Raw genomic sequence first — 24124 nt, forward strand, 5'->3', positions numbered from 1 at the left:
CAAATCCAGACTATATTTTCCAGTGCAGACTACTGAGAACTGAATGTTAGATAAGGCAGAAGAAAAACCAAGGATTTCTGTAATGATATTTGTAGCTGATGCACATGGACATAATGAACACCATAGATTTTTGTGCATGAGCTGTTGTTAAGTCATAGGTGAATGAATGCCTGGAGTCTGGAAATCAGGAAACATTTGTACACTGATTTCCTAGGAAGCCAGAAATATGGCATGTTAGCCACATTTTCTGCATGCCTTTATCCACTTGTGGACCACTGTCTACTTTCATTACAGGCTCATTTACAAAGGAACTGTTGATGTTTAACATTGACATTCATCTATATGCATAGAGTAATACTTGGGACTTATATTTATAAACAAGACTTATTTCAACATTTCACATAATAGACCATTGTGTTGGTGTTTTATATGTTCATCAGTTCTGCTCTTGTGTCATTACATACATTACTGGTACACGTTTCCTTCATGCAGGTAGAGCTCTAGACGGCTCTAAAAATTTCTGGCAAGGGTTAATTTTAACATGTGATTTCTATTGCTGCATATCCATATGCACATTTATATATATTCACCAGACGGTTTGTTAAGTTAAGTTTGTCACTGGCATTTCCTATTATCTTTCTGTGTTCTGGAGATGCTTGGCTACTCAGAATCGTATAGGTTGTTTTAACTAATGAGAAAAAATCAATAATGGCATTAGAAAACTTCAGCATAACTTAGCTTATGTGGAAGAATTCTGGAGCGCAGGGAGAGCTGTACAACAAGGTATTTGCAAATAAATAGTCCCTAGTGAAGAGCTCAGTGCCTGCGGTCTCCCAGAGTTGCATCCTGGGGCTGCTCAGAGTGTGCTGTATGCTCCTGCTTGTGTTCATTTCTCTGTCCTTTCTCTTCCACAGGAGCTTCATCCATTCCCATATGTACTTGTTTTCCAGAGCAGCGTCCGCTTAAAAGCGAGGGTTCGTAGTGGATCCAAATTTGTGATCTTGCATTTTCTATTATTTTGAGGGAAAGTGGCCTGTATGAAGTGAGAATGGATTTTCACACAAGGTTAATTGAATTTACAGAGGAGCAATAATCAGTGATGGTTTCCCTGGCGAGGCAAAGAAGAAATTTGCCCCTAACTTGCTGTACTATAACAGTGGTGTTGACACAAGTCAGTGCTTAGCATTACTCACATGCAGTGCTTGAGCACAAACAGAAACAGCAGCTGTGGGTCACATCACTCAGCAGACTTAGAAGGTCACTGTTAATCAGCTGACATTCCTAACTCAGTTATCTCCTGCAAGGTAGCTTTTTTATTGCATGAGAGGTTGCTTGTGTGACTGCTATATCTTGATCAAAACACTGGGCATTAAAAATCCTTAAAAACTCTGGATTCTTTTACTGATGTTTTGGAGCTGTGGTTTCTGTAGCAACCTCTGTGGTCTGGGTGCAGGCAGGAGGCTGTCACAGATTGCCCTGAAAGCTTTAGATTTCAGCCTGCAGTCCCTTTGGAAGGCTCTGAAGGAAAAATAAATGTAATGTCAGTAGGTTTGATCATGCAGTGTGGTCACATGCCTGCTGATTCCTGGCGATTGGATTTCCCTGTGTTCTCAAGTCTGCCTTTGAAAACAGCAAAGCAAGATTATTTTATTTTATTGAGTTCATGTTTGTGCAAAGATGGGTGTTGGTGATAATTGTACAAAGTGAGCACATCACACAAAGGAGCCACAAAGTATTTTTCCTGCCTAAATTGACACTCATTGGTCAGTGATTTCCATCCTGCCTGCTACTGGTTATATTTAAATTAGCCTCTCTTGTTATGTAAATTTGAATATGTGTGGGGCGGGGCAAGTCAAGTCTTGTCTTGGCTTGTCTCTTTGATCTTGATTTGGGTTAGTGGTTGGTTGTGATCTCCCTGTCCTGCCTGTGTCTTTCCTCTAATTAACACAGATTTTAGCTGACTTCATGCTTCTTTGGAAGTCAACCAGGTACCTTTTGGGTAGGATGTGCCAATTTTGAAGAGGACCTTGAAAAAAATGGTAAAAGCCCAGTTGTCAGTTTTTCAGGGTTTGCTGATTAAACAAATACTTCCTTATCACTTAGCTCCTTCCTCTGACCACCAGATCATGTTTCACAAGGCTTTTGTAACTCTTCTGTGCTTCATTGTTTTTGCTAATTGGAAAATTTCATTTTCTGCTGTGTGTTGCAAGTACAGTTTGAGACCCAATTGTACGTAGCCATACTGGGAGACAACAGATCAGGATGTGGGAGACCTCTAGGACTGTGTTTTGTCTCTTCTAGTAGTCAATTTGGGGAAACTGAAGGCTTTGTGGAACACGGTTCTAACTAATTGAGAAGTATAAATTCAACACACGATTTCTATATTAGACCTTTTTTAAAACAGTTCTTTTTTATAATTGCTCTCTTCTGTGTTAATTTTAGGTTATTGAAGATAATCTGTGGCTTCAAAAAGAGATGAGATGGCTGGGAATGACAGGTGTGTAAGTGTTTTCTCTTTCTTTTCAGTGCTGTGGCCATCCAAGGACTCCCAGATCATGGGTGTGAAGGTGGGCCAGTGACTGGAGCTGTGCCCTGGTGGCCTGCTGTCATCAGTGAGACTCAATCCTGGGCCACAGGGGGAGTGTTTGCTTACAATAGGAACAAGGTTGCTCTAGGCTCCCTAAACAGCTCATGATGAAGGGGATGAAGCCCCTGTGAGAACACCTTAGGCCATACCCTGCTCTGAATCATTTCCAGGAGGATCCCTTTTTTCTCATTAGACATAATGATGTAGGGGAGCACCATCTGATGCCCGGCGATCCCAGTGTTGTTGGAAACCCTTATTACTTAAAGCGCTGATCAAGACCTCCTTCCTTTTCAGAAGCTAACTAACTTGACCTTTATGCATTTTCTTAACACTGTTGCAACACCTACTCTTGAAGCTATTTTCAAAGACCTCTGCAATTACAGTAGCTAACGTACTTTGTTCTGGACTAAGTTATTAAAGACTCAGGCACAGGGAGTCTGGAGGTGTTGCTGGGATGGATGGTAGTTCTCTTTACAGCAGGTAGTAATTGTACTTGCCACTGATCTCTGATACACCGGGCATCTCCACTGGCAGCTGCCTAATCTGATCGCAGTATTCTACCCTGATACTTAGAGAGGTCCCGTACAGCTTGGAGGAGCTGCGTCTGAGGGCTGACTGGCACAGGCTCTTTATGTACCTTTGAAGAAATTACTTGGTTTCTCTGAGTCTCTGGTCTTTGTTTTCATTATATAGGTATAAGAAATAGTGTGCTACTTCACCCAGGTGTAGTTGAGATTAATACCCTGAAAGTTACAAGGTCCTCATTCAGCACATTAACAAGGACAATTAACAAGGACATGTCAGAAATAGACTACCCATGGCTGTGGTGTTCCCCAAATGATGATTTCATGGCATACATTTGCCAAGTAATTACACACTCTGAAGCAGTCATCTAGCGGGATGCCTGTGATTTCTTTGCCCTGTGCCATGGCTAATTTACAAATGAGATTATTAATTTAAATATGAAACCAAATAATTTAGATTTCCTCAGCTTCCTTGTTTTGTTGGGTTTTTCCCCCTGTATTTATTCAATGTCATCGTCGCTCCTCATGTCTTGTTTTCTGATAGATTTCAAGTTGTACTATCCACTGAGAGAGGAAATGCCTGCAGTGTTGTGGTTCAGAAGAATCTTCTTGTGCTAAAGAAAAAGTTGCCCTATTAGAGGATTTTGACATGCAGTATCTTTTTCTTAGTGGTTGAAAGTAGTGTGGCCAGCAGGACCAGCAAGTTCCCTTTGAACTGTGCACTGGTGAGACCACATCTCAAATGCTGTGTTCACTTTTGAGCCCCTCACTACAAGAAGGACATGCTGAAGCACGTACAAAGAAGAGCAGCAAAGATGGTGAAGGGTCTGGCAGACAAGTCTTATGAGGAACATCTGAGGGAACTGGGATTGTTTAACCGGGAGAAAAGGAGGCTTGGGGGGAGACCTTACCGCTTTCCCACTACCTGAAAGAAGATTGTAGTGAGGTATTTGTCACAGAATCACAGAATGGTAGGGGTTGGAAGGGACCTCTGGAGATTATCTAGTCCAACCTCTCTGCCAAAGCAGGTTCATTTAGAGCAGGTTGCACAGGAGTGTGTCCAGTTGGGTTTTGAAAGTCTCCAGAGAAGGAGACTTCACAGCCTCTCTGGGCAGCCTTTTCCAGTGCTCTGCCACACTCACAGTAAATTTTCTCTTTATGTTTGGGTGGAACTTCCTGTGTTCCATTTGGAGCCCATTGCTCATATCCTATCACTGGGCACCACTGAAAAGAGACTGGCCCCATCTTCTTGACACATGCACTTTAGATATTTTTAAGCATTGATAAGATCCTCTCTCAGTTTTCTCCACACTGAACAGACCCAGGTCTCTCAGCCTTTCCTTGTAAGAGAGGTGCTCCACTCCCATAATAATCCTTGTAACCCTCTGCTGGACTCTCCAGTAGTTCTCTCTCTGTTGAACTGGGGAGCCCAGAACATGACACAATACTGGCTTCACTAGTGCAGAGTAGAGTAGAGAAGGGAGGAGAACCTCCCTCATCCTCCTGGTCATCCTCTTCTTAATGCACCCCAGGATACCATTTGCCTTCTTGGCTGCAAGAGCACGGTGCTGCCTCATGATTAAACTGTTGTCCACCAGGACTCCCAGGTCTTTCTCTATGGAGCTGCTGTCCAGCAGGTGAACCCCTAACCTGTGCTGGTGCATGAAGTTATTCCTCCCCAGGTGCAGGACTCTACACTTGCACTTGTTGAACTTCATTAGGTTCATGTCCACCCAACTCTCCAGCCTGTCCGGGTCTCATTGACTGGCAGCACAGCCTCCTGCTGTGTCAGCCACCCCTCTAAGTTTTGTATCATCAGCAAACTTACTGAGCATCCACTCCATTCCTTCATCCAGGTCATTGATGAATATGTTGAACAAGACTGGACCCAGTACTGGCCCCTGGGGAACACCACTACCTGTAGACATCTAACTAGAGCTACTCTGACTTACTCAAAACAGGCCTGAGAAGTAGATTGGTTTTGTTGATGCTCATGGTTTCTTTGACTTTGTAACAAGAAAAGCCAATGGCAACATCTGAAACTGAAATGCAGTAAATGACTAGCTTTGCATGTTCATTCTTGTATGTAATTGAAAGGACTTCAGATTGGATCTTGTATCCTGGATGGTTTTCAGGACAGGGAACAATTCAGAACAACAAAAATAGAGCAAGCAAGTATTTTTAACTCCTTTCTTCTCTGCTGGAATAAAGCAAGATTATTCAAAGCTTTGCTGATAAATTCTGGGGAAAAGCAAATCAGACTACAGATTTGAGATTTGAAATATGCAGCCCTTGAGAACTAAGAATTAGAATTACTTAGTTAAATTGCTTTTTTTTCTCCTCTCAGTATTAGATAATTTTTAATTCTGAACTTGACATGTCACAAACTTGCCAGTCTTCAGTTTCCTACTGTAACGTGGCAGGTTAGAATGCATTACAGAGTTATGGGTGCCTTAAGGATATGATGTATAATTTATATTTTTCTTTGCTGCAAACCTGTTGTAAGACTATTTTAATTTTGTGTCATCCTGTTTAATTACCATGGCCATGAATAACCTTGCCCTTAACTTCTCTCAAGAAAATTAAGGCACTCTAGGTTACACCTACCATTCTAATCATGGTCTGTCAGTGCCACTGACTTGTTCAAGACTCAGCATGGTTAGTCCGGTGGTAAAGGTTTGTGCTTTAGCACTGAAGGTCCCTGTCATTAGACAAAATGAATCTCTTAGCCAAGGACAATATGTGGAGCAAAAGAGAGGAGAGTTTCTTGTCTTAGCTACCCATCCATCCAGCCCCGGGCGGTCTGAACACAGACCCACTGTCGCCACAGCCTCCCTGTGGCAGGTCCCTGCTGTACCAGGTCAGACCCTCTCTGTACTTGCACACCCTGAGCAGCAAGTGAACGAACCAGTGAGAGCCAGGAGGAGGGAGCTCTCCTTCCTCAGTGTATTGTGTGTGCCTTGGGTGGCTGCTGGAGCTCCAGAAGAGCAATAGATCACCACCTGAAGCAGTACTACACAGAGCTGAGAAGTGGCAGGTGGCTGCCTGGGGAGAATAGGAAGGAAAATTGAACAGCATTAAATAGCAGAGACTGTTCTGATCAGCTGTGCATTTGTCATTTCATATTGTGGTGGCACTGTGCATATGTGGGACTGAGTGAATGCTGTAGTAACAAGTGGTAAAATGTTACACGAATCTGCCAGCTGATTCAGCTATATTAATATTTATTTTCATGTTTTCATTTTGTAATTCGATACAAAGTTGACCTACTAGCACTAGTAATTAGCTAGGAATATGGTGTTTAAGACAAGATTCTGGCATATCTGTTTATGTTGGATTTATGGAAGGTTTAAATAATGGGAAAACATTTTATTAATGTGCTAATTAAAAGTATAAAATATTTAACAACTTGATAGTACACTGTAAAAATGCGGAATGTTTAATTAAGGAAAACAAAGAAAATTTCCCCTTAAAGACAGCAATATTGTCTCACATTTCAACTGGACTGAGCCATATAATGTTGTAGTGACAGTTAAATATATATGGATCAGGAAAAAGTTACTTATTTTATCTGAAAGTTGACACTACAAAAAATAATGAGAAAGAGTGCTGCTTTACAGGCAAGGGAAACCAGGGTATGATAAAACAGCATGTATTGTTAATATAATGTCAAGAACCTGTGAAATCCCCAGTCTCCAATTAGCAGTGATGGAGCAGCCAAATAACATGGCTGGAGAGTTCTGCTGGGTTCTGGGCACATTATCTCGGTCTTGTAAATGATGACAAAGCACAACTTGAAAACAGACTAATCTGTGTAATTAGTAATCCAGAGAGTCAAATAATATGATCAGTTAATTAAAGAGGTTACTGTGGACTCAGTACTCTCCAGAGCGGAGTATCAAGATTTGCTGTCACACGAGAAGTTCCAGTTACTGTGCTGATGGAGTTGTCATGTATTCTTATGCATGGGCATAAGAACAAAAGATACTTTATGAAGCAGTTACTCCCTTCTTGCTAAATAGGAAGTAGTAGTTGCTCAGCCCAGCACATACTTTCTGCCATTTTGACTTCTGACTCTTATGAAGCCTTACAAAAAAGCTCTGTGTCTTCAATCAGGGGTTCTGTTTACTGTAAAGGAAAGTACATCTCCTGCAGTCTGGCAAGAACCTCCTTAGGAATGGCTTGGTAGTTGCATTACAGAATCATCACTGTGGTTGGAAAAGACCTTTAAGATCATTGAGTCCAACCATTATCTAACTCTACAAGGCCATTAATAGATGAGAGACACAGCAAATATAACCTTTTTCAGTGTTTGCGTATATGTATACAAAACTGCAAAGAAGCTTGATTCAGTAGTTGGAACACAAGTTTAGAGCCATTGGAGGTGGGATCTGGTATACTTGGATCTTCTGGGGAGTGCTATGGCCAGGTGGGCTCAGACTGGTAGCTGGCAGGTCTGTAAAGCACTTACAGTTCAGCACTGGTGTCAGCTTGAGTGATTTGGGCTGCTGCTTAGTCTTGAAACAGAAATATGCTATGCATGACTACCCTGACAAAATTCCAACCCCAAAGGTATGCAGACATTTGGTGTAATTATGTGTACTACTATTCTTACCAAGTTTACCTTGTTATTTTTATAGTTCCTAAATTAGTCTGAGTCTGTTGCATTGTTTAACAGTGGTTTAAGTATTTAAGTAAAACTTAAGAGAAGTGAATTAAAACTGATTGTAAAATATAAACAATTAGCTTTTCCTGGGCCATATATTCACAACTTTGTCCAATATAAACCAGTCCCTCCCAAATAAATGCATGGTATTCCAGCATGGGAAGACAGTGAAGCTCCCCAAGGTGCATTTGTCCATCTGGATTCTGTAAGCAGCTGGACGGCATCTCATTGATTGTGTTAACAGAAATCTTTGCAGTGATTCATGTGCATCAGTGTTTCAGGGCCCTTTCTAGGACCTCCTTTTAAGGGCCCAATTCTGAATGATCTGTGTGTGTCTTTTCTATTTGCAGCTAACAGTATTTCTTTATATTGTTCTTTCAACAGAGCAGTGTCTTATCAAAAAAATGTTGCTTCTCTTATTAATCAAATTTTAACATCTTCAGCTTTTCATATTTCATTAACATATAATACATTTTTCAAAGATGAAAACTTTATGGAAAAAGTCATTTGCCAATAATCCTGGCTTTATCTTGAGATTTTTTGTTCATATTAATAAATATTTCTAGTGATTAAAAGATGTGATTTAAAAACAAGTAATAAACGAGAATTATTATACAAGGAATGGAAAAAAGTATCTTTTTCAAACTTAACGAGCCAAGTATAGTTTTGAAATTTTTGTGACATTTTTCTCTTCATTAAGCAATTTTATCTTTTGACAGTTTAGTATATTAAATTATTGATATAATTTGTTTCATGTAGAGCTCCTTTTATTTTCACAGGTACTTTTACTTTCATAGATGAAAGTCATACGATTTCAGAACTATTTTTGTAATTTTGTATGATATCATGGACTAGTCTCATAAAAATACAAGAGTATGAGCTAGCATTTACGTTGCTGATTACTAGACTGAGGAGCATTCAATTTGATGGCAGTCTAATTCAGCTGAAATGTAACTGAGACCTTTACTCAACTGAGAAGCATTTTTGTTTTGAATATGTATTGACATGGTTAATTGGCACACTGTATCTCTGAAGCACAGCACCCTTAGCACTGAGGACACTCACATTGTAGACTGCTTCAATTATTTACTTTTTGCTAAAAATTTCTTTGTGTTGAAAATATTAGTTGACTTAAGACTGAAACCTTTTAATTCATGCATTAGACAGGAGCCAGATTTAGTGCTAATGCAGTGTTGCCTTGGTTTTCAGAAATGCCTTTACCTCTGGTCGTTCAAGCAAATGAAGTCCCTCACCAGCTCCTGCCTTCTGCAGCCTCAGACAATCAGTGGGGCCATTCGCTCTTTGCTTTGATACCATCGTGGACAAAGAAGATTTTGTTCAAACGAGACTCTGCTGTTAACCACCAGCTGGTCAGTAAAAGATGGTTTGCCACTTGTAATATTCATAAGGATTTTAGCAATTATATAAAAGTTAATGTTGCTGGGAATTTGCTACCCAATTAGTATGTTTCTAATTCTGTCTCGAGTGATTGTGTTCCCTTGAGATGGCTTCAGCAACACCAACTAGTTGTGAGACTTCCAAAGACTTATTGTGATGGGTACAGCTATGTGATTGCCGTGTAAATTCAGATAGACACTTAGTAATGAAGTGGATCTGTATAGTTTGATGAACTTCCTGTATAATGTATTTTTAGGAATTGTAATAGCCAAAACATGACTATGTTAATTAAGATACTAGTAATTACTTGTAGGAATAAGTAGTTCATACAAATTTGGGCTAGAAAACAAGATTAACTTTTGCGATAACAGACTCTTAAGTTTGAAGGTGATTTGTATCTCATTTCATTATTTACACAATTTAACTTGTGCTGTAGTTTGTGAATTATGATATTTCTGTGTACTACGTAAACTTTTCCCCTTCTTCCACAGCCTGAAGATGTCTCTGATACTTCAGCATCTTCTGCATTTGGAATAACCCTTCAGAAATGCGGTGTGGTAAGTTTTCTTACACTTGTCTTGTTAATTTGGTAGGAAGTTTGTACCCAAACATTGCTTAAAAAGTGCGGACAGAATTGTGCCTGTGCTGAATATTTGGAAGAACATCCTTTTTGATGCTAAGATGGTTGCACTCTCTGTAAGAGGCACAGTTTTGCAATGTCGATTCCAGACTAAAGGAAGTGAAATCTTCACTTAGATTTTGGATTGTGGTCAAAGTAAAAGCCTCAGTGTAAATCTGTAAAACTACAAATGGGCAAAGCCCAGTGAACTCTAGAAGTCAGCCACAAGGCTGGGTAGGCAAATTTCTTTAAAGGATGAGATAAGCCTTTTGAGATACTCTTCTGTCTTAAGTATGTGTCAAGTATGGAGTTCTCGTGAAGGATGGGGCACTGAGCCTCATGATGTCCGTTGTGTCTTTGGGCATCCTATCCCACAGCCATAGAAGGGCCAATGTGTCATAGTCTGTATATTCAGTGGGACTCAGCTTCAGCTCAGTATTGAAGGAAAAAAAGGCTTCATTTGACTTATGTAAAATACTTATGAGGAGGAAAGACCTCCCTAGTTACTATATGGAAATTTAAAAACTTGCATTTTATTTTTACTTTGTGGCATATGTTGATAGGTTTACCTAGATTATTATTTTTCCTTGCTCTTTTGTTGCCTGCTGGGTTTTTTTTTTACACTGAATGAAGAAAGTCTGAATTTTTATAACTAGAGACAAATCATCCTACCTGTCCTTTGGAGAGACAAAATGCATCCAACTTGAAGACAAATCTGAATTCAGCCACTGAAATAGTGTGTACAAGGGTAGAGGATTCAGTAACCAGTCCAGGAGAGGTGACAGAACCTGCACCAGATCGTTTGCATGAAGAATGAGTGTGCATCACAGCTCATGGCACTGACTGCTTATGTTGTTGTTGAAATGGCAGCATATCATAGTTAATGAGGCATTTCAGACATAAGAAGCAATAACACGGAACCTTCTGCTTTTCTGGTTGCAGATTCCCAATTTTTGTATCAGAGGCTGTCAGAAAGTTTGATATAGTTACACGTTGATTTTTTCCGCTGTTTGTAGCACAGCCTTACACAGGTTCATTAAAAATGGTGAAATCCTGCTGTACAAGATCAATCTGTTGTAGATTTTAAGAGTATCAGAAAATAGTTTTGCTGTGCTATTAGTTGTAAATTACTGAAAACTATGTGGTTGCATGTGATTGTCTTCCACCTTCAAATGCAGTTCTCATTTTCCTTTCCTTACCTTGCCACCTACTTCAGTCCTAATTCATGTGAACAGATGCTTTCCTGCTAAGAGACAGACTGGCCATATGGTGGTCTTTAGCTGTTTTAAATGGAGAAAAGTCAGTTTTGCACATTTTCCTCCTCCTACCTTGAGTGGCTCCTCAGAGCATGAAGATAACATATGTTTACTCTTTGGAGTCAGGCTTCTTCCAACACCTTAATGCAGAAATACCCTTACTGAAATCAGATTGTTTTAAATTTTACCTATCCAGCACCCAGTCCCTTGCTTCTTTCTAGAAATACTCTCAAAATTCTTTCATCTTCTTTGCAAGTTAACTGAAAACTGACTGCCAGTCAAAAATAAAGAATGCAAAACATGTATTTATTATTGATCAAAAATGTAACAAATGTGGCTTTTTGGCCACCTGAGGAAGATTGTGGTAGGAGGTAGGTGGTATGTTTGAAATGCCTCTGAAGGGTTGTTTTGTTTGGTCACCAAGTTAAGAATGTATTAAATGAAACAAACGGAATGAAACAAAATGAAGAGAAAGTGTAAAATTGGTTAGAGAAAGATAATGAACAAAGTGTAGGAATATGAATTAAACCTCCTGCCTACAGGAAGGAGAAAACTAATGCTTCCATATTCCCCTACCTGCCTGTGAATATGCACATGCTACTTCCTTCGTTCTATTGTAAGAATTTGTCTAAATTACTCTTTACATCCGCTCTCCCAAATGTAAAGGAATATATTTTTGCCTGATTAGAAGCACAGGAAGAGAGACCCTGAAATACTCGTTTTTTGTCTTCATCTCACACAAGAGCAAGGGAAAGGTATGGGAAAGTGAAGGGAGAATGAAGTTTTTCTATTTCCCTGTATCCCCAGCTCCCCCTTTTTGCTGGTGCACGTGTTTGTCTACACAAGCCCATCCACATTTACTATAGAGCATAATACAGTATTAACAGCTTGTGCAGTTTGAACCTTAAATTTTTCAAGGTGTGTTTTCTTATTTTGGTGATTGCATCAGGGTCTCTGCGTCAGGGCTTTGGATTTTCTTTATGTGGTTTTGAGTTTTTTGTTTGATTTTTTTTTTCCTGTTTCATTTTGTTTGTGCTTTTTGAAGCAAGTTTCTAGCCTTTTGTGGCTGCACAGGAGAGGTTGAATGGCAGGTTGACTCCATCATTGGTAATGTTTTCCTCAGAAATGTGACTAAGCCTATTTTTGTATGTGCTGACATTTATTTGCAGAATCTAGTACAAAAAATAGTTGTTTTTTCCTTCATAACATTTAACATAGTTGAGGTTGAACTTGATGTAATAAGTGGAAAATTTAGTGTAGTATACCAAGGAGAGTTATATAAACTGACTTATTTAAATGTATTTTAATTATTGTCACTTAAATAGAAAAATGCAAACTAAGTGATGATAATTTCAATAAACTGTTTCTTCTCCTTGATTCATAAAATATCCTAAAACTGTAGTCTGTTTCTTTACTGAATTAGGATAAAATGCAGAGATCAGCGGTACACGGTGAATTCATAAGTACATACATCAGTCCCTGTGGCTGCCATGAACTCTGGTGTGACTTCTGAAATCTTATCAGCATTCATTGTTTTAGAATTAATTTCTATGTGAGCTACTTTATTATTTATATTTTCTGGTGTCCAGATACAGAGTAGGCATTTCCTAAAAAGGAGGAGAGAAAAAAAGAGAGAGGCTCAGCCTGAATCGTAATTCGGTCAGTTAAATAAGTGTTAATTTGGTGTCATTAGAAGCCTGATATTCCATCATTGCTATACTATAGGGCAGTGTATTGCTATAGATGTGATAAAATTTTAGACAATTCTTGTTTAATACGAGTTAGAAGGGAAGGCAGGTTGGAAGGTGAGAGGTCAGTAAGGAGCTCTGTGCTCAAAGTAATTTCATTTAGAGGATGTAATTACTCAATAAGAGTTAATGTCCTAATGGAATGAATAAAATGAAATTATGTGAGTGTGTTGCTAGAGATTGGTGATTAGCTTATGAACCTCACCAGTAACTGGATTCAGAGCTGTGAACTCCAAGTTCACTGGTGGCTCCATGGGAAGGGCGAATGCAGGCAGCTGGCACTCGTTGGAGAGTGTGGTTGCTGTGAAAAAAGGGAAATAGAGCCCAAACTTGCATGGGGAGAATGAATTTTCAGCAAGGGCAGCTTGCAGAAGGAGCATCCTTGTGGTACAGGAGTTCAAAGTTAAGAATTTTGCAGACATTATAAAGTTATGATCTGGTTCTGTGTTGTATGATGTATCATTGGGATATTCAGATTCCTGTCTTCACTTCTGTCTCTCGCTATGTGAGCTGTTTCAAACTTCCAGCTTTTTGTCCCTTTGTCTCCAAGCAACAGCTTGACATACCAAAGATTAAAATCTTGGGAGTTTGAGATCAAACGGTGTAGTCCCACTTGCAGGTCACTCAAAACGTCTTCAGAAAATAAGTTTACACATCTAATGAACTTTTATTAGTAATCAAGTCTATGAATTTTGCTGTTAAGATGCACCAACAGGCATTTTTCTCTATTAATACTGATATTTCCATTTTCAGGTGGATGTTGAACATGACCCTCAAACTGCATACATTACGCTTCTGATTAATAACACCAACATGCTGCTCTCAACAAACATAACAGATCTTATCCTCCTGGACAATATCACTGGTCTACATGTTCAAAAAAGCAGTGGTAATAAGACCACAGCTGGCATACAGATTTACACAAAAAGATTCTTGCAAGGTAACGGAATCTGCAGGGAAGTATTCCTGATTACGTATGTGGAAGAGCATCTGTCCAATTCATGATATTAAGTATTTAATTATGGTGGTGTAAAGTCACCAATTATCAGTTAATACAGGTGAAAGATTCTGGGAAAGTTTTCGTGCTGCGGTTTACAATTCTATTAGCTCACATTTTGACTCCCACCTTTGAACTGCTTCTGATCTGTCAGGCACAGAAGTGAGCCCTTGTACTCTGTAAAATTCACTGCCATCAAGATGAAACAGAATCTTTTGTCATAGTATTTGTTCATTTTGGATATTTTTAAGAGCTGCTGCACAAGCCATTTTAATCATATCTGACGAGTCTTGCTTCTTTAGGCAAGCATGGCAGATTGGGTTGCTGAGGTGTTGAGGTGCACTGAAATTGCAGAGGGCTGTGCAAGCAGGCAGGATGATTCATCAGAAATAACACAGCTCTTCTCAGGATCTGTTCTCCTCAAACTGAGCAAATTATAAAATCAAAGCCAGTAATAGAGAGATAAACCTGTTCCACTGTTGGAGTCAGTCTATTCATTTGGGAGCACTTGGATCATTACACATTCATAAAATTTTACCTCTCTTGATTTCTTCATCTCCTTTTCCTAAGCACAAGCACACAGAAAATTAGCAGCTTGTTTTTCAGAGCATGGTTGAAGTATCAAGGGTTATTACAGTGTTTTACTGCTGAAAGATTTCCGAACAGTAAAGGGAAATAAGTAGACCTGGGGCTGCTGTCTGACTGCAAATGGATGGTCGGGCTCCATTTCTAATAACAGGAGTGTGAGTAGTGGTGCTGATTATAGGGCTGGGTTTTTGTAAAACGTCAAGGAATTGCTGGCTCTCAGCAGGGGTTCCTAAGAAAGAATGATCCCTGCGAAAGAATAAAATGGCTTGCAGAGCTGATCTAGAAAACCAAGTTACAGCAGTTATTCAGTTTATTTATAATTACTGAATCTGCAACTGAAGCTAGCTTTTCCAGCCCATATATGTTCCTCATGAAGTGGAAGAAAATTCTGTACAACAGACTGGTACATAGTTTGAGATTTGGTCATTACTATGTCAGTCCTGGTCTCAGACCATACCTTGCCAGTAGGGCTGGACAGAAAGGCTCTGCCTACACTGGCCTGTGCACTGTCATGCTGCATGTTACCCATAATATTTTTTCAATGCTCCAGTGCACTGTGATGCAAAATGAATCTGAAATCTCAGTCAGATTTTTCTTTGGTTTCAATGGGAGGGCAACGAACCAGTTAGTGGTTTATAATGTAAGCTGTCCATTTTATTTTAAAAAAAGAATAAATTAAATATCTCATGTTGAGTTTTAGTGTCAGGCAAAGTGTGATGCTTTCCAGTAGCTTGAGGCATCACTTAATGCAATTTCCAAATCTTGGGGCAAATTTGCTTGAGTTCTTAGAGGCGGCAGATACAAAGGTTGTTGCTGGGCTCGTGTGACCAGGAACTGTCTTCTCTGGATGCGGGGCATCTGGTGTGTCAGAGAAGAAAAGCTCTGGTGCTCTCCCAAGCCTTCCCCAGGGCTCTTTGGGAAATTTTCCTGAAACAGAGAAAACTTATTCATATTCCTCTTCTCTGGACTATGCTGGTAGGCTCTGGCTGCCTCCTCTGCTGAATTCCCGCGAAGTCAGTTTTGTGAGCCTGTTGCAGCTCGGCTCCTAGGAAAGCACTTTTGCTGATGAGGAAGCACAGTCTAAAGGGAAACCTAAGAAGCTCCTCAGTTGTTTTGTTCATATTGAACTTGCTTTTCAAATTTTGCAAGCATCTGTAACTGCAACTGAGCTCATCTGGGTGCTTAGCTCTTCAGAGATTCACACCCAGCCTTCTTGTGTAAAAAAAGATGCTCAACTGGTACCTATCCTGCTTAATCTACACAACTGGGGTTTTCTCTGTTTTAACAGGTGGAGAACACTTTGCCATCAACTACTCTGCACTTCTTGATGCAAAAGAAATGTGGGATGGCGGGGTCTTGACACTGCCTGTGAAGCTAACTTTCAGGAGTTCATCACAGGTATTTCCTTTAAAATTTTATTTTGTTTTTCACAATTTTTAAAAAAAAAAAAAAAAAAATCTCAAAGGTGGTTCTTGTCTGCCTGAAAGTGAGGCCTGCACATAATGAAATCAAGTTCTTAGGCTTTCTGATTGTTTACCATAGATGGACAAGTACCTGAGTTATTCTTCATAGCATAGGAAGTCCTAGACCTCCTTAAATAGATGAAGTATGTTTGTGTGTTGTGCTGTAGCTTTTTCCTCCACTTTTTTGTATTTATCTCCAGTGTAATTGCTGACTTTTGAGAACGTGGTTTAACCCAGGCTTCTAACCAGACAACTGTTCTAATGCTGGAGTTAGCCCAGCTTCGAGTAGGAGTCAGGTCAAGTGGTTTCTTCCAAAGTAAAATTTTCTGATTAAGTATGACTTGATGTTTTTTTCTGTGGTTTTCATAACTACATGCAGTTAGAACCTGCAGATATATTTTCATTTCAACTGCTGTGTCTCCTTTGTTTTAGAGGGAAAAAAAATGTTCAGTGTGCTTGAGAGTGGTACTAGAGCGGTAGAGGGCAAGTCTTCAAAAAACAGGAAATTGGAAGAGTAGAGACATATGCAGTGAATGTGGCTTCTGTTCTGTGCATTTTCAGTCAACCCAGATTTTATAGGCACAGAAAAATCTAATTCTGTGATCACGAGAATGTGTCTCTGTGTGATTAGAAGGGGAGTGTGTCCCACAGAGCAGCTGCCTCCATGTCTCTTAGTGTTTACCTATCAGTACGCTGATTTTCTGATCAGATTTCAGCTTTAAGCTTAATGAGAAGTATTGCTTATCTTCTAAGGAGAGGCTTTTCTAAAGACTCTGGGCTGTTTGCCAGTAGGTTCTGCTCATTTTTTTTAATACAAGCAATATTTTTCTCTCTCTCTCAGAATAAAACACATCTTGTATCGTTGACAGCATTGTTCACCGTAACTAAAGAGAAAAAGACTAAGGTATGTCTGTGATTTGGTCTTATGTTGAACTTACTGAATGAACAGACTAGTTGAAATGCATGGTAAAGTTGTGTGAGAATACTGTTAATTTTGAAAAATAAAGCTTAGATATTCTGGAACCCATCATATTTCATACAGATAATATTTGCCTTTGGACTGTGGCCAAGATTAAGATGTTTCAGAATTAAATCAGTTTGTGCAAGGAAATGGTGATCAGCTGAAAAAGGTGCCATGTATTGTATTTCATCCATATCTTCAGCTGTCATAAATGCTTTCAATCTCAGATTTTATTTATCAAAAATCATTATTTAAGCCTGTTCATGGTTGTGGCAAAACCAACACACAGGTGTGACTAAGTGGATGCTAAATGTTGACTTTTAGGACAGAAAAGAGAAGAATTAATTGAGTATTCATGGCATGCCATGCTGAGTTGGTCCTATCAGCTTTCACACGGTTTGCCTGCACACTAGGCTGCTTTGCTGTTTTTTAAAAATTTACAAGCCCTACAAGTTTTCTTTCCTGCTCCGCTGGAAGAAAGTGCATGGTGGCCTGTGACAAGGTGATTTTGTGGGTTGTGAAAAAGTATGAGTGCTGCTCTTTTGAGTGTCTGGGCCTATTGTCTTCCCACAGAGCTGCAGTAGCCGTGAGCTGTGTGCCTCTGCCTTCAGCTGGGTGGTTTTCATGCTGCATGGGAAGCTGTAAAATGTTGATTCTGCATGTACAATACTCTAAATTAAACCTTGAATCTTCTTGGAACTGTGCAAGTGCCAAATAATAGCCTGTATTAGTATCTTGATGACTTCCTTGATTCTGACATCATTGTCTAATTAAACTGGATTTGTGTTGAAATCAACGAGTGCTGAGCATCTCCAGCAGCTTTGAGGAGCTGAGCATGTGAAATAACGAAGTCTGGAGTTCCTTTCAGTTAGATAGGAAAGAATTACAGTGTGTAAAAACATATCAGAGAAAGGCTAGGCAGTAAAAGGATAAAATTTGGCTGATAAATTGGAATAAATATTTTTCAAATTGCGGACCACATTTGTTTATGAATTCCTGTACAAAATTACCGTTGACTCCATGGAATGCTCTCAGGTTTCTGCTCCAAGAGATCCCAAGCCCAGCTTTCAAGCAGCATGTTAATTATTTACACTTTCTAGCCCCAGCAGTGATTGGTTTGTAGTGAAACTCTATAGCTATATCTGTGCTGTGGTTTTTATGCAAGGATCTCAAAGAACTAAGCAAGCACTGAATTAACTTTTGCTACATGGAGCATGAAGTAAGAATTAATTTTTAATGCCATTCAATTTAAAGATTAAATTAAGAGCTAAAGTGGAAGGCCTACAAAGTTGTTAGCTGGCTTGTCATCCTGGTGCTCCTGTTATTCTTTGCTGACTGAGTCACGCAGAAACTTCAAGGGTGCACACAGATTGGGTGGATTTGTCAACTGTCAGTTATATATTAATTCTAAACTCATATTGGTGCTTTTTCCCTGGGGCGATTACTCAGTTTTATTGAATTGAGAAATGGCTGTTATCTGAAGGTAGGCCAACGTTAGAGTGATTTTTCAGAGCCTCTGAGCAACGTCAAAATGGAGCCATTTAAGAATAGTTTACTGTGTTGCTTACAGTTATAATCTTTGCATCTGATCTTTATTTAAAATGTAGCTTTAATAATACGGTCTTTTAATTTCAGATTTCATCCAGCCATGCCATTCATGCTTCAGGGTTCTTCATTGCTTTTTTTGTTTCCCTTGTATTGACATCTGCTGGTTTTCTCATTGTTTACCGAACCCAAATTTTAAAATGGAGTTTCTGTAGTAAAACCCAGGTGAGTCATACTGTCTGGAATGGTGCTTTTATGTAAATTTTCTCACTGAGCGTATTTGATGATCTAACTTGGTAACTAATACAGATTATCTAAAGAGTTTTTGAAGATAAATAGAAGTCCACGAAGGGATGGATTGGATTCACAGGCAATGTAATCTCTACAACCTCCAATCTTGAGCACAATCAGATTTAGAAGGGAGTGTAGGAATGATAATCTGATCAAAGGAACTGCTGTCAGAACCTGGTTGTTAGCTTCAGACTGAAGGGAGATCACCCTTTGGCTATTAGTTTCTTTTCATATTACTCCCTTCCTTTTCTCTCTTTTGTCTCTCCAAATGAGAGGCAGGATATCTGTGGGTTGTAAGCAATTGCCCAGGGAGCAGACCACTCACCCTCAGCACAGCTGACTTGGGTCCAAATTGTATTTCTCATTATCAGGAATAGGGATTTGAATTTAGGTTTCTTAGTCCCTTGGATGTGCCTTAATCTCTTGAGTGATTAAGCATAATAGCTAGGTTTGGGGATGGGCATTTCCAGGGTTCTTTATCCGAGCTGGGCCAGTTTGGAGAAAGTATTTCAGTGCATAGTAGGATGGAGAGAGAAATTACAGACTGGTAAATATTCATCAAGTTGGACCAAGTTCCAAACCTTGCTTCTATTAATTATTTATGTATTTGTTTAAAGTGGAGCAGCTTCAACAGGAAGGAGCTAGAGACCTCAGTCAGAATATTAGTGATTAGAGCAGTCCTGTAAGAGAGGTGTGCTCAGAGGTTTGAACTTGCCCTTTGCTGGGACAGTGGTAGATCTCCATCCCTCTGGATTGACTAGGAGAGCTCACAAATCACTTGCAGCCTTGTTTTCTGTGGTTAAAAATTAACCTTTCAATATTATTTCTTTTAGATCTGAAGAAATAAACCCTTTACATGGAAAGTTCATTCCTTGTTTCTTTTTATAGATAAAGCTGTGATAGTGAAATCATAAACAAGGGCCAGTGTGGTCCTAGCATCAGATATTTGTAGTGGGGTTTTTGTATAGTAATTTTATTAGCCCTCAGTCTCACTGAATTGCAAACTGAGTCACTTCTGTCTTTTGTAGGATTCATTTTTCATGTTGTTCACCTCGTAATACTGTGACCTTGCTGTATTTAAGTTTTATACCACGAGAATTTTTTTTAAAATGACCTAGAAAGTTTGCAGTGGAAGACGACCTCATAGAAGGCTTTCACAAGCCTCCTAGGTCAATGTAGGGTTAGTTCCTTCTCACCTAGAGTTACCTGTAATAAAATTAGATTGGGTGCTTAGTGTAATATTTTTTTCTTTATAATCTGAAGCTTACTTTCTTTGTTTTGTTGTTTTGGTTTTTCTTTTTGTTAGGAGGTACAGGAAGAACTCAAACAAAACCACAAACTGGAGCATTATCCATTTAATTCATGTGATCCCTTTAGTGAAGATATAATTATGAATGACCAAATCATTGATATCCTGTCCTTTGAAGAACCTGGGAACATGCTTCAGGCTTTAGAAGAGTAAGAATTCACTTCTATTACATCACGTTTGTTACATTTATTATCAAACTTTGAGTATCTGCCCTTTCATTATTTTTTCATAGGGTCTGTTTGTGCATATGACTGCACTACCTTAGTTTTTTGAACTGTATTAAATAGTCATCTGTGGGAACTGAACATAGTCATATTTCATATTGTTTCTGCTATAGCAGTCACAGCTTCATCTGGGCCATAGGCATACAAGTTCTCCAATCCAAATGAGCATCTAGTTTTGCCTCTCTGTAGTTCACTAAGTAAAGTGAAACTTGCCTGTGTACAAGAAAATGTTGAAAGGGTGTATTCTACTATTGCAGAATACTTTCTGCTTTTAAAAGGGTGGCATTTGTCCTAGAAAAGGGAGCCCTTGTTGGGTACCAGAATTGCTGTTTAACAGCATATTTTGGAAAAGTGGATGAGAGTCTAAGGAGTGACATTTCATAGGGCTGCCAGACATGTAGCTGCAATTGGAGGGACCACTGGGTAAACAGACAACTCTCCTGATGTTGTTGGAATGCCAGTCGGGGCTGTTTGACAGAAACATGCCACTGTTAAAGGTCACCTGTTCTTCAGCAGAATTTGATGAAAAGGTCTGATATGAGGACAGAGCAGATTTTGTTTGTTCAGTCTTACCGTTAGCTCCTGCCAAGTCAGGTTACAGGCAATATTATGCAACAATAAAACATGTAGAAGCTGAAAAGGAAAAGTTACAGGACCATGGTATTACTTATCAGAAATATATTTTGAGGGTTTTAAACCTGCTGGTTTTGCCTGGGAAGAAAACACCCCCAGCGGGACCCCAGTAGTACCTCCAGGGTGGTCTTCAGCAAAGAGGAGGACAGCGGCGAGTAAAGGAGGGATGGGCAACGATCGCTTTCTTCCAAAATAAAAGGTTTTAATAACATGAAAATAACAAACAAAAAACACCTGAGGCAGGCACTGAAACAGCACCCACCCCAGGAGGAGAAGCGAAAGAGCATGTGGCCTTGGGGCCAGGGGTTTTTAACAGGTTGGTAGGTGGGTTTACAAAGGCATTGTCCTGTAAGGATACACGGATGGGTTACCTACAGGTCAGGGGTCCAGTGGGTGTTAGGGGATTGGTCTTGTGGTGGCTAAGCCAACCACAACCTGGGAAAGATGGAAAATTCTGTGTGCCCATGTTTGGGTACAAAGAGGCAACAGAAACCTCTGTCTCCAGGAGGCACACTGCAACACCATGGAATTAATATTCTTTCTTAAAGGGCAACTAGCCACATTATTATTTCCTGCATTTCCTTGATAATTGGGATATTTATCTCTGTAAATTGCATATTGGTCTTTGCTTTTATAATTATATAGAAGTCTTATACTGAAAATCCTTAGGTGAATATTAAGAAGAACAAGATCAAATGTTTTTTTTTTAACTCATTTGTTATTTATTAATTTCCAAGATAGTGAATAGCTAGTTCGAAGAAAAAATTTTAAAATGCTGGAGAATTTTCAGATACATTGTGGTTTAGAAGGATAATGTTCTTGCAAACCTTTGGATAGGATTATTTTTATAACTGAATTATTTCTAAACCCATAAAAAAGGATTAATTTCTTAGTTTTAGTATGTATCCAGGGGCTAAAGTTTTTTAATATTCTTATGCAGCTAGCACAAACATCTCTCTTGATGCATCTTCTTTCCCCACACTTCTGTTTTCTCTACCTGTAAGGAGCTAGAGCATTTCAGTGAATGAAATAGGTACCCATCAGCAAACCGTCACTAACTCTCTTCACCTTTTGAGTTATTTTTTCCGTCTTCTGGGTTGAGGATGGTAGATGGACCACAAAGGCTTCCAGAGGTACAGTGCTTCCAGCTGCAAAAGGTGATTGAAAGGTTGATAGACATTATTAGGGAGGGGCCACATCAGCTGCTGCGTATTAGCAATAGGTACTTCCAAATCCCCACTTAGATTATCCCAATTCTTCTCATTTCTGGTAGTTTTAAACTGGACCTTCTGATTAATTTTTTATTAGGAGGTGACACACAGTTTGAACTCATTGAATATGTGTATTCGGTTTCTATAAGCTCTCTGACTGATGGTGCAGTTTATCTGACTGTATGGGGATCTCTGCAATGTGAGCTTGTCCACCAAGTTGCCCTGAGTTCCCTTTTTCACTCGGGGTGAAGAGCACCTTAAGAGCATGATTATTCTCATTCTAAAGTAGACTTCAAAAAATGAGTTGTGTGGCTGCTGCACCCACTGACACTAAAGCCTGGAGCCTGGGCTGATTGGCTTGGCTGTAGGGGTCTGGAGGTGAGATGAATCCCAGTCTTGCAGTCTGGTTGTTAAAAAAGGCTACGGCGTTACTTTAATGCCTATATTAGATACATGCAATTTTTTTCCCTGCTTTCTTCAGTAGCTATAATACACTGCTTGTTTTATCTCTCAGTGTTAAAAATTTTGTATGATATTTAGCTGAGGATACTTACCCATCTCCTAATGTTGATCCCTTACTTATTTTGTAAGCTGGGGCAAAGCAGTCCTTTAATTCTTGATCTGTGTTCCTTAAAGGTTTCATTTTAATCTTGAGCTTCATGAACTGTTGTACATTATTCAGGTTTTTAGCTGATTTAAAAGACAAAGATAAAATACTGTATCATTGCCTTAGGAGCTTCTATGACAGCCTTCTAGCTGAAAACCAGAGTGGAGTAATCCTTCTTTTTACTGCATTACCTGCTTTAAAGGTAGTAATTTGCAAAATGTAATGAGAAAAAGAAGGATTGTACATTTGTAATATATTAGTGGATAATTGCAGTCAATTTGAATGGATTCTGTGCTTCAATGAAATGGTGTAATTTTACTAATTGTGGTCACAGTCAGGTTTTCAACAATGTTGCATTTCGGTTTATTACATTTAGTGTTACCCAATAGAATATTTGAGTTTTGTGTAAGGAACTGGGGAATGAGGTTTGTATTGTCTATAGAAATGGCAGTATACTGAGGGTAAGAACTGGGCTTGTACTTTGAGTGCCATTTTTTTCATGCCATATGTATAGCAGTATGAATTTCAGTATCATAATCCTGGGTTTTATTACTTGAGGAGTCAAAAGTATGGGGGCCTTCATTAGAGAGCTTTTGATACTTTTATTTTCAACCAACCAACATAATCTTGCTTGTATGCTAGTTTGATAATTCTTTCTGCATGTGTTGGTGCAGCTATGTGACTTTATCTGCAAGACATGTGTATGAACTTGCCAATGTGATTGATAAGTTCTTTTTAAGTTGCACTGATAGTAAACACAGTTGGAATCTGCTGCTTTATTCTGCTGTCCAGACACAAATGAGAATGTTACTTTTCTGAGTAAGAGCCACGGGATTAATTTTTTTTTTGTCCTCTTTAGGACATAAAGCTATGTAAATAGTTAATGTCTTGTACAAAGTGACAGTGCCAAGTTGTTTAGCAAATACATGAGGAGCATGTGTTCAATATTTATGGACAGGGACGTCTTCAGAGTGTAGACAGCTTGCAATGTCAGGAGGATTGGCTAGAGAACAAAACATACTTTTAATATTTCATAAGGAGGCTTCTTCATTACTCATTTTGTGAGTTTTGTCTTAATAACTCATATCCTTGATGTACATTATGCAGCAAAATAGCTTGGCTTTTATTCTCAGTAGGTTCCTATACTGTGCATATTCCTGAATATTGGCCCATTGGCAATGAATGCTGATGAGAAGAAGCTATATGATTTGAATATTTGTCATGCACACTAGAAGACTGTGTTCCAAGATCGTGTGTGTGTAAAACAGGTTATGAAGAGAACTGAGCAGTTTGGGTTTATGTCCAGTGTGATGAATTCTAACCATCCTCATAGGCTCAGAAGATACAGATGTGTTAAAGGCAACTCAATTTCTTTAACTGGCTTTCTACTACCACAACTTTTCTTTTTCATCTTCATTTTGTGCAGCTATGCTTCCTTGAGTTTTGGCAAAGCTTGAGCTGAACTTGATCCTACTTGCTGATACACAATACATACTG

The 24124-nt window shown here is 39.2% G+C and overlaps 1 protein-coding gene across 1 annotated transcript in view; it reads left to right on the forward strand.

Annotated features, from left to right (window-relative positions):
* Positions 1-2447: 2447 nt before the first annotated feature.
* The window catches only part of EVC2 (Ellis van Creveld syndrome 2), a gene marked incomplete at its 3' end in the record, with an annotated part of 46024 nt that continues 24347 nt past the window's right edge, over positions 2448-24124 (forward strand). The window contains exons 1-8 of the mRNA XM_008946837.1: positions 2448-2497; positions 8987-9147; positions 9667-9732; positions 13552-13738; positions 15672-15781; positions 16688-16750; positions 18443-18577; positions 19950-20101. Of these exons, the coding sequence (XP_008945085.1) occupies positions 2476-2497; positions 8987-9147; positions 9667-9732; positions 13552-13738; positions 15672-15781; positions 16688-16750; positions 18443-18577; positions 19950-20101 (896 nt within the window). The remainder of the gene's footprint in view (positions 2498-8986; positions 9148-9666; positions 9733-13551; positions 13739-15671; positions 15782-16687; positions 16751-18442; positions 18578-19949; positions 20102-24124) is intronic.

The sequence above is a fragment of the Merops nubicus genome, unplaced genomic scaffold, assembly GCF_000691845.1.
Source record: "Merops nubicus isolate BGI_N331 unplaced genomic scaffold, ASM69184v1 scaffold8839, whole genome shotgun sequence".
In the NCBI taxonomy this organism is placed as follows: Eukaryota; Metazoa; Chordata; class Aves; order Coraciiformes; family Meropidae; genus Merops; species Merops nubicus.